General features: G+C 36.0%; 1 protein-coding gene across 1 annotated transcript in view; it reads right to left on the bottom strand.

Moving 5' to 3' along the window:
* HCN1 (hyperpolarization activated cyclic nucleotide gated potassium channel 1) overlaps positions 1-15,636 on the bottom strand; it is a 176,441-nt gene that overhangs the window by 146,682 nt on the left and 14,123 nt on the right. The window contains exon 2 of the mRNA XM_071730555.1: positions 6,391-6,814. Coding sequence (XP_071586656.1) covers positions 6,391-6,814 — 424 coding nt within the window. The remainder of the gene's footprint in view (positions 1-6,390; positions 6,815-15,636) is intronic.

Genomic DNA, 15,636 nt, shown 5'->3' on the forward strand with positions numbered 1-15,636 from the left:
ATCTCCAGAATGTCTTAAAAAACAATGAACAACAAAAATTGCTTAAAACCAATTTATTTCTAAAAATTATTTTATGGTTCAATGTTAAAGACAGGCTGATGCACTTCTGACCATTTTCAAAACTCATTGCTTAGTATCATCTAGAAATGCTACTGCAGGTGTAAATGAACCTTCTTGGGTGTACAGCCAAGACTCCCAGCAACAGCCCCATTACCATGGAAGCAGATAAAACTCACATAAAGAAGAAAACATTATCCTCTAACATTTGAGTTGAGTGAAATTCATCTCAGGCTATGTTCCACATGGTTCATCTCCCAGAGAAAACATCATAGCCACATAATTACTCTCTTGGTGGAGGAAAACAAGAAAGGCAGCTCAGCTTGCACAGTCTTAGGGGATAAAAAGATGGAGCAAGAAACTCTACACTCATAACATCCTATTTATTCTGTAATGGGATGGATTATTCTTTCCATTAAATGGATTATGTGTAGCCTATAAAGTAGGAAATTAAAAACCAGAAAACTCACGTCTTGCTTGCATTTCAGTAATTGCCTGCTCTACAAATGTGCTGGGTTTTGTCAGCAGTTAGTATTCTGCTATTAGGAAACCATGGATCATAATGCCTTCTAATTGTCTCTGTTGGTTATGATCATTTTCCCACTGTTGTACAGAATTTAGAAGACTGAAAGATGAAAACTTGAAAGTATGCCCCACCATCTACATCAGTGATATTTCATGGATGGGATGTATGCTTTAGTTGCAATGAAACATATTTTTTGCAAAAAAAAATTTTCACTGAAATCAATGAATTTTATGTCAATCAAATGTCAAAATATGGATAATTCCATGTAAACTAAATCGTTTACATGGATGAGATCCATTATAATTTGGAACACTACCAAATTAGTAAAGACTGTATTAGATACTATGTCTAGCAAAACACAGACAATAAGCTCCTAATAAAAACAATTACTATTACATAGCACTGAGACTTGCATATATGTATATTATGAGAAAGATTTTTTTTATCTTTTTAAATATCTTGATTCACATACTCTTTCCTATTCTCTAAAGCATTATTCTGGAACTTAGGTATTTATGTATCTTTTCTATATTATCAGATTTATCCATACAACCACATTATGTTCAGTAAACTAGAACTACACTATCATAACATAGCATCAACACCCTCAACAGTATCAAAGAAATCACCTTTATTCTCCATAATTTTAGTGGAGAAAGAAAAGATCCTGGCTCCAAAAGATCAGAGTCTGCAGATAAAATACCTTGCTCTCAGCTGCTGTTGTAGACAATCTATTAGCAACATTCCAACTGAATTAGAGCCAAATATGACCACTGCAAATCCTTCCCAGTAATGAACTGAAAGCCAGCACAACCCCCGGGCACAAAGGGAATTAATTCCCTCTGGGAATGGAGATGAGCAACCCACTTCTATGAGCAACCCGCTGCCCTGATGAAGCTAGAGAGCTCCTCTTCTGCCACAGCTACATTGAGCAAGGAGAACTTTTAGACTGTTTAATTCAAATAACAAGCTTAAAGCATGGAATTTTTTACCCTTAAAATTTTGCAAGAGGTAAAGCCAGAAAGCACATGTCAAGCACACATGACAACAGCTTCATCTGTTGGGAAGACTGCTGAACATGGAGGAGCCTCCAGGCCAGGCAAGCTGGTGTCTGACATACAGCCCAGCACAGAATGGAAGACAGCTGTGCAAGACATATGCATGCAAGTATAAGCAAGTATCTGCACAGTAAAGAGCAATGTGAATAACTGGTTTCCACATTTACCTAGTCCTGTGAAGGAACACTTCTTGGGGAAAAACAAAACTAACAAAAAAACAAAGAAGTGCCAAACAGCTCAGGTTCTGATACTTCTCATCGACTCACACAATCTGCTCTCAGACACAGACTTTATGTGGGAGAAGCCAAATTTACTAATTTATATATGAGGCATTTTCCAAGCACGACTTTCCACAAGTACGCCAAACTTGCTTGTATGTTTCCTTCCTGTAGAAACTGTCAAGAAATAGGGATTTTACCTAATTCAGTCTTCTTAGAAGTAGGAAGGCAGAAGACACCAAGACAGATGCTTTGCTGCAGAATTCCCAGATTTTGTGCCAGGAAGAGAAGGTGGACCCTCCTACATCTTCCCACTTAGTTAATTAATAAATTTTCTTCCCTCACTCCCTATGAGCTAGACAACTCATATTTGATTGATGCATCTGTAATAGGCATAAAAGCTGGTGTCCCACTTTAAGCTAATTTATTTTAAAAATCCCATTCAGTCTATACTAGGCTGCTTATTTGCAGTATATCACTACTTGAAACAGCAATACAGGGCTTAGAAAATATATTTTAAATGATCTTCTTGAAGCACAGAATTAAAGCTGAATGAAGAGAAAAAAAATTACTAAGTCATCTCCCGTTTCCATGGGACCTTTAATTAAGAAATTATGTTAAATTGTATAATAACATAATTGACAAGAAGACTTCATGGCTTGTAGACACACCTGTTAATATGAAATAAAATTAATAATCCAGTCAAAAAAGATATATATTTTCATCCAAATTACCCACCAAACTCACAGTCTCTCCCCTCCCACACAATTTCCCAGTTGGTGTTAAAAAACAAACAGACACCAAAATCTTTGACTTCTTACCTGGCTGTACAGGAAAGAAAAAGTGGTTTGATTTCTCTGTAAGGGACAAAAGTTATTTGTATACCTACCACAGAAGCAACAGGCTACTGAAATAAGAGTTCTCATCTGCTGTCCAGATAACACAAGTATTTTTTTTACTGTATTTTTATTTGGGCAACAATAATGACTCAACATCATATACACATAATACGTGGTTTCATACTGTCGGCAACAGCAGTCCAACAAGGAGAGGACACCTACTGGCAAGCTATGATAATTAGGATCAGTTGTGTGGAAGAAGCAGATGAAATTGTTAATTCAGGATCTCATTTGGCAAAGCTCTTACACTCTTACTTCATTATTAAGCACTTTAATAAGACTTAGCATTCAAGCAAGCTTGTATTTATGAACTTTTCTGAAACAGCATTACTGTAACTATTAGAAATGAAACAGTAAAAAGTAGAATAAGACACGTGTTATATGCTCAGAAATATGTTAAACACCTGAGCTTTAGCAACAGCTAGAATGGATATCAAGGCTCAAATACATTCATGAACTTTGAAAATATTTAGAAAACTAAAAACCAGATTTCAGCGCAAGGCAACCCAAAATAAGACATGGCTGCAATTTAAAATTAATATATATTTTACTAGATTTTTTTTTTAACGTAACTTTTATTCCACATCTTGCAATAAGCATTCTGTCACTTTAAAATTGGTTCTAATTCTACATACTCAACATTTCAGGAGTAATACTTACAGTGCAGTTTTAGAAGTACCACTTCTAGTTACTTAGATATCTACTAGCTCTTGTCCTATGATTATAACACCTGTGAGCAAATCAATCGAAGTCTGTTTCTAAGAAGCTTTGAAAAATACTCTGCTTTGAAAGAATCAGTAAATTTATAACACAGACATATGTAAATCAAAGTGGCATATCATCTGAAATGTAATAATGCATTTATTCCTTGTTCACACCTCTTATTTTTAATTATTCAGCTATCTATGACCATATTCAACTAAGAATAACTTAATAACTTTAAAAAAAACCCAGAACAAACTCAGTGTCAGAAATTACTGCAAAAATATTTTCTAAAATCATCAATTTAAATAGCATTTTTTTCTTTCATGTTATAGTTTTTAATGTAGTTTAAGTAATATATAATCTATTTATTAACAACTGAGTTGTAAAGGACTGAGATATTGTATTATATAATGCTGTATATATGTATATATTGTATATATTGGAATATTGTATTATACATAATGAATATTGTAGCTAAATGCATGTTTAGGACAGTGTGGATTTGAATTTTCAAATTCAGTAAATTAATTCCTGCCAACATACCCTTTTTCCCTTCGTTAAAATGTTTCTTCACCTTTCCACTAAAGTCATTCATTTGGAAAAACTATTATCATCAGACTGATATATTAATCAGATTTCACATACATCGTACCTCAGGCTATAGCTGTGTTCCCTCATAACAGTTAAGAAGAAACCTTTGGCACTTTATACATTATTTAACTAAATACCACTCTGTGGCTGTTAGAAGCTTGCTCTTGATCTAGTTTGTCTAAATGATGGGAAAATATATAAAGAAAAGGAAGCATGTTTGATCAGCATCATATAAAAATCTTTTAAATTTTTACCTGCTCATCTTAAAGTTTGGGTTACTAACAACTGAAGTTCTGGTAGGTGACAATAAAAGCAGAAAAAGCTCAAACAATTTCAGCCTGCCTTTTCTGTTAGAGGACAAATAAATACCTCAGTGGGATAACAGCCTTACTGCACAGTCTGGTCTGTTCATCTGCCTTCCGTGAAATACTCCTGGCGGGTAATGAAGAATGAGTTTTCTGGCTGTCCTCTCAGTATTTTTGACATAATGCTGACTATTCTGAATCCAAATATTTTTTTCATGCCATTTAATTTTGGGATTTATCAGAACCCAATTCAGTCTACATATTATGATTGCATGTTACCACAGTTTTCAGAACTCTATTTTAGAAATAGGCAAGAAGCTTCTTGCTGCTTTATTATGGGATGAAAAAAAAAAACCAAAAACCTGTAAAAAAAACAACAACAAAAAAAACCTATGAACCTCTTCAACCTTCCTGAAAACTATGGGAGAGCAAAAACATTGAGAGAGTACTGTAATGTGTTATCAAACATAAGAAGATGAATTCCACTTATTTTATCAATACTTGTCAAATAAAGTATCATATAAGAAATGGTCACAAGTTTTACTAGAGGAATCAAAGGTGAACTTTACATTAAGAAGCTATTAGTTAAAGATTATATGGACCAAATACCAGCTATTGCTGGTTCAGACCACATCCTCTGGTCACTTCCAGTTCCACCTAATGGTTGATACAACTATTTTTAATTTAGAATACCTCATTTATCTTTGAAAACAGATGGAAGGGCAGGGGGAAGTACTAATTTTGCTGCTTAGTAGGGTTTTATAGTGGCAAGCTACTCAACTGCAAGAAAATCATGTCACTGAACATTTCTGAAGGTTGTGTTTCTGTAAGGCACAGAGGAGACAAAAGCTCAGCTTTATGGTAGAACTGCAAAATATGCTTAATCATTTGTCTTAGTTAAACTGAGTACAAAACTGCAGTGCTCTATTTCTGTGTCAAAACCAGAATGCAGTTGCACTGCATTACAGAGAGGCAAAAAGTAGAATTTTAAAAATACAGTCACAAAAAATAATGATCTATTTCAGAAGATTTCTCAGGAACAACTATAAATTTGTGAGACTTTTGATACTTACTAATATCCAGCACCTGCCATTTTTTAAATATAATAATTTCTGAGATGGCCTTATATTTAGGTTTCTGTTAAACCAGAAAGAGAATACACTGCTGGGCACAATAGGAGAAAAAGCACCAGAAATGGTACCAAATCATCCTTCAATATCCATTTAAAGAAATAAATCTTTACGAAAGTAGGCAACCAAATGTATGCAAATCTATTTCAATAGTGCTCCCATTGATTTGCCTAAAAAAACCCCCTCTCATTATACTTGCTGCAAGAAAGGTTTACAAAACAGCAGTTATTTTTCCCATGTTTCTAACACTTTCTTTTAAAATATATTATGGTATTTAGAACTACAAGAATAGTGACAGGAAAGAAACTAAACTACTGAATCATGCTGGTATGTGCCAAAGCATTAAAAACTTCCTAGACATGAGCATGCCAGACCAGAGAATACCATAAATTTCCTGGAAATGCCACCATGCCAAATGGACAGGTAGCATAAGGTCACATCTGGGAACAGTGAAGCTAACAATTTAGAAGGTGATAACTCAAAATTTAAACTATCCAATTTTTATAAAGAAGGTCAGTGTTTGCTATATTCAGACTACATGCAGCACTCAACCAATAAGCCACCTATGAAATCTACCTAATTATAAACTGCTTGATACAAATTGTATTTTAAGTTCTTCGCAATTACAAGAGTATTAACTTCGTAAGTTTGAGGGCTAGTCACGAAACTCAAAAGTAGATATATGTGGTTAGAAGAATTTCTGATACTGTTAACAGAAGCTCATCCATGCTTATTGTGCTGATAGTCCCAAACCATTTTTGGTCCCAATACTGGCAGAGAGTAAGTCTAGGTAAGTAAAAACTCTTTAATTCATTCTGGTTCTTGTGTAGTTCTTTGGAGAGACCTGACTAGATTTTTGTAGGAATAACATTTCAGCAAATGGTAACTATACGAATCTTACCTCTTCCCACTGATGTATGTATCTAATCAGTCTCGAAAGGCGTAATAAACGTAACAGGCTGAGAATTTTTGTAAATCTCACAATACGAAGTGCTCTTGCTGTCTTATATACCTCTGAATCCATTCCTTTTTCTACAATGAGAAAGATATAATCCACTGGTATTGATGAGATGAAGTCAACCACAAACCAGCTTTTTAAGTAATTCATCTTAATGATTTTAGGGTCCAGTATTATTTCAGAGCTGTCTTCATTTACAGTCCCAGTTCTAAAATTCATGATCAGGTCCAATAGAAAAACAGTGTCTGATGCCACATTGAAAATAATCCATGGTGTTGTTGTTTGCTCTGTGAAGAATGTGATTCCAACTGGTATAATGACAAGGTTTCCAACCATCATTATGAGCATGATTAAGTCCCAGTAAAACCTAAAATAAAAAAGAAACAAGAATAATTGATAAAATGTGACAAAACATACTTAGAAAAATGGTTCCTATCATGTCACCAACTTTACCTTTGAGATGGTTAAATATTTTTGTTAATGCTAAGAAAAATCTCACAGTTTCAATTAATTCAATATATTTACAGTCAGTAGATAAGACAAAGTGAATAATATATTTTGTTATGAGACTTCCTTCACAAGAAAAGCATTTAGGATAAAGGCAATACTATGGCTTATCATTTCATTGTGTATCTGAAAGGTGTGCATGTATGGCACTCAGTAGACTTATCCAGACTGCTGTTAAAACCTATCAGTGGATTTATATAACTAAAACTAATGTCTGATGCCAACCAGAAATACTTTAGCAATACAATATGTTTTTAAGGCTTCTCTTGAAATGGAAACACAAATATCTTACAGACAAAATATTAAATGTAAATGTACTCATACCATTACAGTGCTGGAATAAATTACAGGAAAAGAAAAAAAAGCAAAAAATTAAAACTAAAATTAGGTAGCATCAAAACTTAACCCACTTTTACAACCTGAACTGAACTTTCATGCATTTTTACAACCTTACAGTCTACCTTCTCTCAGAGATAGCTAAGAAGTTTGGACAATAATATTTCCAACTTTCATGGTTTAAAATGAGTACTGCATTCCACTGTTGTCCTCCAGAAGGACCTAGAGGGTCCCTTCTAGCACTGTTAGAATGATGCTAACAGTGCTTGGTACAGATGGTAGAAAGTGAGATTCATAACTTTAATATCTATTAAAGATATGGTGAGTAAATGCACCTGTTACCTCGATTATACATCTATCCCAATGAAAGAATTGCAGAGGATGCTAGTAAACACACAATGGATTTTGGAAAAAAAAAATACAATAAATCCTAAATCTTAAATTGTCAAGGAAAGTTATTCTTGTTCACTGAAAGAACTGAAAATGAACTTGAGAAAGCCTAAACCCAGAGCATGAGATCTTGCTCTGCATGAGAACACGATCTGTTTAACTGAACTTCATTTGGAGAGGCAACAGTCAACAGTTCCCCACAGAGTCATTAGTCTTTCTAGAAGACTAGAGACAGCAATGGATCCCCAGTTATCTCCCTACTCTGGCTTTCCATTGTATTGGAATGTATGTGGTGCATATGCCATCAGAACACCGCTTCAGTACTGAATTCCAAGCCACTTTTATCATACAGTGACCATCCTCCTGGCATGCAACACACACCCTCATATTGCTAAAAGTGTGAAGTTTTTGTTATTGCTATTAACAGTAATAATTGTAATTATAATAATTTTTTAACTGGTCATAAAATATTTCAGAACCATGAGTTTAGCTTTTGCCGCACTTGCACAGAGCATATGGAATACATTAGATGTTGGAGACTGCTACTTGTGTTCAGCAAATGATCCATTTTTATAAATTTCCTTTGTTTCATGTTTATCCATGAAAATAGAGTAAGATTGAGAGTGGTGTCAGAACTTCCAGTATTAATATTTTTCCAAGATAAACCTACACAGATTAGGCTTGACTAGCACTAGACAGTGTAGATGGCAAAGGGCCTTTAACTGGTATTCAGAGTACTGCAATGTGATTCATATCTCACACATTTTCAATCTTACAATAAATATGACTACCAAGTGCTATAAATATTTGGTTTTACCTGGGCTGTACACATTTTTGCCTGACATGTGATGGTATTCACCATATTTGTATCATATCTGGTAGAAACTTTGAAATTTCTCTTATCTTTTTAAATTCATGTAACAGTCTTCTTGCTGTGCTAGATTGTTTTTCAATAATCTAGAAAAACCCTCCAGAAGGAATCACTAAATTCATCTATCACTGCTAAATGTGTTCTATAGGTATAGTCACCTCAAATACTTCTACAGTGCTACAATATTTTAAAAAATTCTTCTAGGAGAATGTCTCCAAGAAATTCTGAAAATACTGGACACCAGCTAGGAAACAGTCAGAAAAGTACTTGTGTCTTTGTCTCACTCCTAAGCAAAGCATTGTTTGACTTCAGTTTGACCTTTCCCTTTCACCACCCCGGGGAGCAGTTACGCAACAAAGGCAAACCCAAGCTGCACAAGCAGCCACCCAGCCAACCCAACACAGAACCAGGTGGTTTTATCCTACAGCAGTCCATGGCTTAAGGGATCATTAGGTACTGTGATTATGCAACAGACATCAAAGTTCCTCATGTTGAATGTCAGAAATGTCAGGGTTTAAGTAACAAAATAGGATTGACTGCTAAGAACTATGAGAGGGTATGTTTTGTATTTTGGTTTCAGCCAACAATACAGTATAAGCTGTTTGGTTAGTAGGAAAAACTCCTATTAGATTATGATTTAGAATTTAGAATTCATTTAGAAATGAATAAGACATTTTGATGAAGATGTTCCCAAGTGCCATTCTGTTGGCCATGCTCAACAGTATTTTTCTTTCAGGTGAGGAAAACTAGATGCTACTCCACGTATTGCCCTTCTGTGACCTGTGCAGAAAAGTAATACAATGCGTTCCTTGCCTACCAGTTCAGAACATCCCACTATTCATGTAACCAAGAGGAGCTAGGTGGGAAGCTTCACAAGACAGTGTAAGGAGATGCTGATTGAGACACAAAGGTAGCCCTTTGTTTCAAACTATATTTAGCATTATTTATTTATTTTTGCAACACCAGCCCAGCAGTGAGGATGGTTATAAATTTGAGACTTAGAATCTCAGAGTTCCAGATTTATATGAGGTATCACTAAATGTGACAAAAAGAAAGAAAGAGGTAAGCCCATGACTCCTGAAGGTAATGAGATCTTTTAGAGCTCATAATGAGATGCAAGAACTGCCCTTAGTCCCATAGTGAACTGCCACACAGCTTACTGTTCCTCTGACGCTAACTCAGTACAGCTGCTACTAATTACCATTAACTGAAGGTAGAGATTAACACCATACTGTAATGAACTATTCCTGAAACCTTTAATGTGCTTCTAAATGAGTCAGAAGCTTAATACCTCTAGATGAAGAAAGTTGTCTGGTTGTCTGGCTAGGATGAGCAGCCTAGGATGAGCAGCCTCTTCAAAACGAGTGCCTTCCCAAACAGCAATAAATTCCTTAGTATTAGTTAATAAATGTTTGTACTAAGCTTAATAATGCTATGCACTACGAGTCCTTAACAGGCATTTAAGACCTTTGGTCTTAAAGAAGGACATTTCATCTCTAAGTTACTTAATTTGCTGTATACACTATGTGTAAAAAGTAACTCAGATTTGCTTTATTATTCCCTGTCTTCCTCCCATTGACACAGCAGTCTCAATGTCCTTGAATCAGCGTAGTTTTGATATTTGATTTCCCTTACAGTATGCCCAAATCTACCCAGCAGAAGTTGCCAGTGGTCTTGCAAGCCACACAGCAGATTCAACAGCATCTCCAAAAAATGAGTGCTGTGACTTGAAGCTAGAGAGCAGTCAGGCCTTTGCTTAAGACTAAATTTTCTTAATTTCCTGAAAGACCAAGAAGTCTGGCTATTCAATGAAAAGAGCAAAATGTGTCAGCAAAACCTCATGAAACTCAGTCACACATATTCATCAGCCACATTATAAAATGGAAGCCTTTTAAAAAGGTATTAATTCAAACTGGATGCATCTGAGACATGATTTCAGTTTACACATTCAGGGAATCAGGAGCTGTAAAAAAGCTCACCATGGGAAACTTGCCTTCTTTTTAGCTAAATATTTTTCTTGACTAAGCAGATGCTTGCTGAAACAAACACTGACTTTTTTTATCTCACCTTCAGAGTTTTATTTATTTTGCTTTCATGGATCATCAGTTCACCTAACAGAGAAATCAATGTCCTTTATGGAACAAAACAATCTTAGAAATAACTGTAATGTAAAACTTCATCACAATGTACCGTAACAAGCACTAAATTTAGTATTATCCATGTCAGAATTTGGTTTTCACAGACCAAGCCATCTTTCTCTTGCTGTGCAACTATATTCTTATAGCAAGAGAGAGCAAAACTTAACAGTCCTGAAAATACCTGCAACTCGAAGATAATTACTGCAATGTGCTGGAAGGGACAGTAGAGTGAAGAAGGGATGGTTTTCTTCAGGGCACCAAAATTTTTCCAATGATTGAGCAAGTGTCTGTGCCTGAAAACTTTCTGAAAAATAATACTTTGGGGTTTTTTTTTTCCCCACACAGCCTGGAAATATATATTCTCTTCTGTCCAGCTATTAATTTTCATTCTACTGGTCTGTCTTACTCTTACTTATACACAGACCTAGACATAACATGCTTCTTCTGGTAAAAAGGCATACAAATTAAATCTGAATTTCCCTCTGTTTTAAAAATAACTATTTCATTCAACATCCTTCATGGAAAAAATTCTGTTCAGATGTTGCAGATCTGTTGTGAATTATTTCCATGATTTTGACTCAGCAGCTATTTTTTTACTTTAAAATATCCAAGATTAGAATTTACTGTAACCTGTGTGATCACAATAATATAAATGCACTAAAATGCTACTGAATTGCCACTTCTTCAAACTCACCAGTTTTGCACTAGCAAACAGGTTACTTCTGCAGTTTTGCAGTCCTGTATGAATAAAACTTTCTTCATCTGAATATACTTAATTTTTAAAAGCATTAAGACAAAAGGTTCGGTTTCAGGTCTTATTCGTTAGGCTTTTTTAAGATAAACCATTATCCTGAAATTTACATTCTTTAATCTTCTCTATTCCTGCTCTGACAGTTTTTAGCTTATGTTAAATACATACAAATGAGGAACATTTCAAGCCTAAATGGAGTCAGTTTCATGGCTCTGCCTTTCAACTGTAGAGAACACAGTAGAGTATTAACAACATATCCTACACTCCTTCAAGTGGTGAAGTTGAAAGGCAGTAATATTCATAAGCAGAAGATTGTGACACCTTCTCAGGTTACAATTTCATCAATACTTTTTCATTTTAAACCCACTGAGTTTAATGAACTTGCTTTGACTTAGCTAGGTAGCCTGCTGAAGCAGTAGACAGGCTTTCTATACCTGCCTAGGACTGGCCTGAAATGAGTCAGAAGGCTGATGTTCTGAAAACTCGGTTTCCCCATTCTAATTGTAAACAGTGTTGGACATGGGAATCTTCCAGTTTAATGGCTTCATTCTGATTCCAGATTAAAAGTGATGAAAAAAATTAAATAATGTTTTCAGACCACCAGAAATCTTCATTTTATTGCAGCCTTAAACCGAAGTCCATTCCTTCAAGTATATATACTTAGAGATCCAACTTATGTGCCTTACTGTTATTTTTTAAATACTGATGCAACTTCCTACTTGGCAGTAGAAAAGGAATTGCAAGAGAGATTAATAAAATTCAGCACTATTGTCTTCTTTTTTGTATAGCCAAAGAAGATATCTAAAGATCACAACTTTGCAGTTTCAAACAGATTTCATGTCATCTGGTAACTAAAGACACTTAGCAAAGGAGCTTGGCCATGTGTTGCACAGTTGTGATTCTATGCACAAGGCAGATGATTAGATAAATGCAGCTCTCCAGGGACCTGATCAGAGCCTAGCAAAGCCAATGAACAGCAATTTACTGCTTTCAAAAGTCTTTGGTTACAGCATTTGGTTAGGTTTAAAGTCTGAATGACTCAAAGACTTGATTACTGAAGAAGAAAAATAATAGTACTGTCCATGAAAAATGACTAAAGAAAATGGATATTTTCAGTAAATTCAACTACTATTGAAGCAGTGGACATTTCACCTGAAGATTTTCAGTTTGTGGTATGCATCCAATAGCTTCTGTCTAAAGTTTTTACAGTATTTTACATGCATTAAAAAATTAAGTCTCAGATTATTGACAAATAAATGTACAGAACTAACATGGCCTCCATTACCTATGGAAGGAAGGAAGGAGAGATAAAATTGAAATTTAAATACTATGGAAATATATTATTATTGGTTTTAGCCAATAATCATCTACCAGAACTGCTTGAACACATCTGATGCTTACAGTTGCTCTTCCTCCAGAGAACCTTATTAAACTACAGCATAAAGAATTAAAACCTTGCTGCTACTTAATGTTGGGCAAGGACTGTGTACCACTGTGACTGGAGCTCTGAGACTCCTTTTGCACTTCCCCATCTTTACACAGCTCCTCCTTTCTTCAGCCCTGTTCCTCAGTGTAAAAGCAGAATAGTGACCTGGTCCGATAGCAACCAGCTAGGAGAAAGAGCTTAAGGCTTACAACTGATAAATGAGTTTTCTCTTGTCAAAAAGTTGAATCTTTTTACATTGGGATGCTAATCAAAATATATATGTCAAGATTATCAAGATAGCTTCTGCATCAGAACATGCCATGGCACCAGCAATGTTACAGTCCTCATACTCATCCCCTCTGTTCGAACTGTCAGACCACAGCCTCTCCACCTTAGCAACAACAGGTGTAAGAAAACCAACTGATTTGTTTCCGTATCATATTACCAGCCCTTAAAACAATTGCAAATTGCCACATACTGACTCTTTAAGTGTCAGTAAATTTCCATAGTGGATCACTGTAAAATAAGCATTCACAGTCTCAAATTAGAAATTACCACTTTAGAGGCATGAGAAAAAGTTTGAAAGAGACAGATCTAAAAATATTTCAGCTGCAAAATAATCTAGTCTCTCATGCTGGAACATTTACATTAATTAAGAATTTTGTAGTGACAGTAATTTTAAGAGTGCCATTTAGAAATATGACATTTAAGATGCCTCCATACTAAGTAAAAATTCAGAGACTTATATTGGGAGAAAAAGCCTTCTGTAAATCTTCTCAACAAAACATCATGTGAAAAGGAAGGCAACTTAACCCACAACCCCTGACAAAACCAAGAAATCCAGATGGCATCACCTAATTTAATCTTTAATGTTTTTAAAAAACAATTAAAACTCTCCATTATGAGTGCAATCTTTAGAGTTTCTTCTAATGTGGAAAAGTCCATTTTCTGTATGAGTGCAATCTTTAAAGTTTCTGCTAGTGGGGAAAAGTCCGTTTTCTGTACCTTTGGAGAATGAGGTTATGGGAAAGACATGGCTCAGTAGTTAGTAATAGACCTCAGATACCGGTTTTGGTGAGGACACTGCCCTGTGACAACCAAATGACTTCAGACAATTAGTTTTTTGAAGTGAATACCTCTGACATAGAAATACAAGACTAGGAGCATTAACTCGGTTCATGTAAGACACCAACTGGATTTCTGATATTTGACATGTACACTACTAACAATTTAATTATCACAGGTAAAACTGGCTTTGTTCATATACATATGTACAGTACATATACAGTGCATATACAGTATATTCAGACCAGCAGCTTCAAACACAAATTTTCATTTACAGGAATTTGGCGTATCGTTTATAATTTCTTGAAAACATTCACTGAAGGCAACACTGGGCACTACACTTGAACTGGGAAAAACAAACAAACAAACCACCCAACAAACAATAAAAAACACAACCCGTCTTCCAATTCAATCTCCCTCAAATGAGGAGCTGATAGAGAGCATAAAAGTCAGGGTTAAAGGGAAGAAAGGAGCAGACGTTACCATAGTGAACGTCTGCTACAGGCCATCTAACAAGGAAGACCAAACAGATGAAGTCCTCTATAGATATACAGGAGCAGGTTTGCATTGAAACCATTTCCCCTCATCCATTCACAACATGCCCTTGTAAAAAGTCCCTCTCCACTCTCTTGTAGGTTCCCTTCAGGTGCTGAAGGGTACTTGAAGGTCTCCCTGGTGTTTTCTCTTCTCCAGGCTGAACAACCTCAGCTGTCTCAGCCTTTTTTCACAGGAGAGGTGCTCCATCCCAGCCCTCTGACTATCTTTGAGGCCACTTTCTAGAATTGCTCCAGCAGTTCCATGTCTTTCTTACACTGGGGGCTCCAGAACTGGACAGAGTACTCCAGGTGGCGTCTCATGAGAGAAGAGGGGGAGAATCATGTACCTCAACCTGTTGGCCATGCCACCTCTGCCCAGCCTGTAATTGTCACTGGGACTGCCCTCACCCACTTGTAGGTCCTTGCACTTGGCCTTACTGAACTTTATGAGGTTTCTGCAGGCCCACCTCTACAGCTTCTTAAAGTCTCTCTGGATAGCACCCTTTCCCTCCAAATGTGCACAACTCAGCTGTGTGTCTTTAGCAAACTTGCTGGGGGTGCACTCAGTTCCAAGATGCTGGCGAAGATGCAGCAACCCCAATCCCAATCCCAAGCCCTGAGGAATGCCATTCATGACTTATCATCAAACAAGGATGTTGTTGTGCAGTCAGTGCCAAATGTTTTGCAGAAGTCCAGGTAGATGATATTGATTGCTCTTCTCTATCCACCCACTCTGTTATCCCATTGTAAAAGGCCATAAAAATTTGTCCAGCATTGAATCTCTAGTGAAGCCCAGTTGCGTGTTACAAATCACCTCCTTATTTGCTATGTACCATACTGTTGTTTTCAGGAGGATCTGCTCCATGATCTTCCCAGGCACAAGGGTGATACCTTTCTCCACATGTATTTATTATGAACCGCTATTTACAGGGTGACATACCTTATAACCTCTGCACGAATATGTGGGTAGGAAGAACATTTAAGCTAGGAAGTTTAATATTCAATTTTACCGTTATATTTCAAAACATAATTTTACAGTTAATATACTAAAACACCTGTCCCTACCAGAAATAAAACGCAGCTCTTGCAGGTTTCTCCTTCCAGCAGCCATATTCAGAAATCCTCGGGTTTTTTTCATTATTCGGCTTTTATCTCTGCTAGCCATTTCC

The sequence above is a fragment of the Heliangelus exortis genome, chromosome Z (assembly GCF_036169615.1).
Source record: "Heliangelus exortis chromosome Z, bHelExo1.hap1, whole genome shotgun sequence".
Taxonomy (NCBI): Eukaryota; Metazoa; Chordata; class Aves; order Apodiformes; family Trochilidae; genus Heliangelus; species Heliangelus exortis.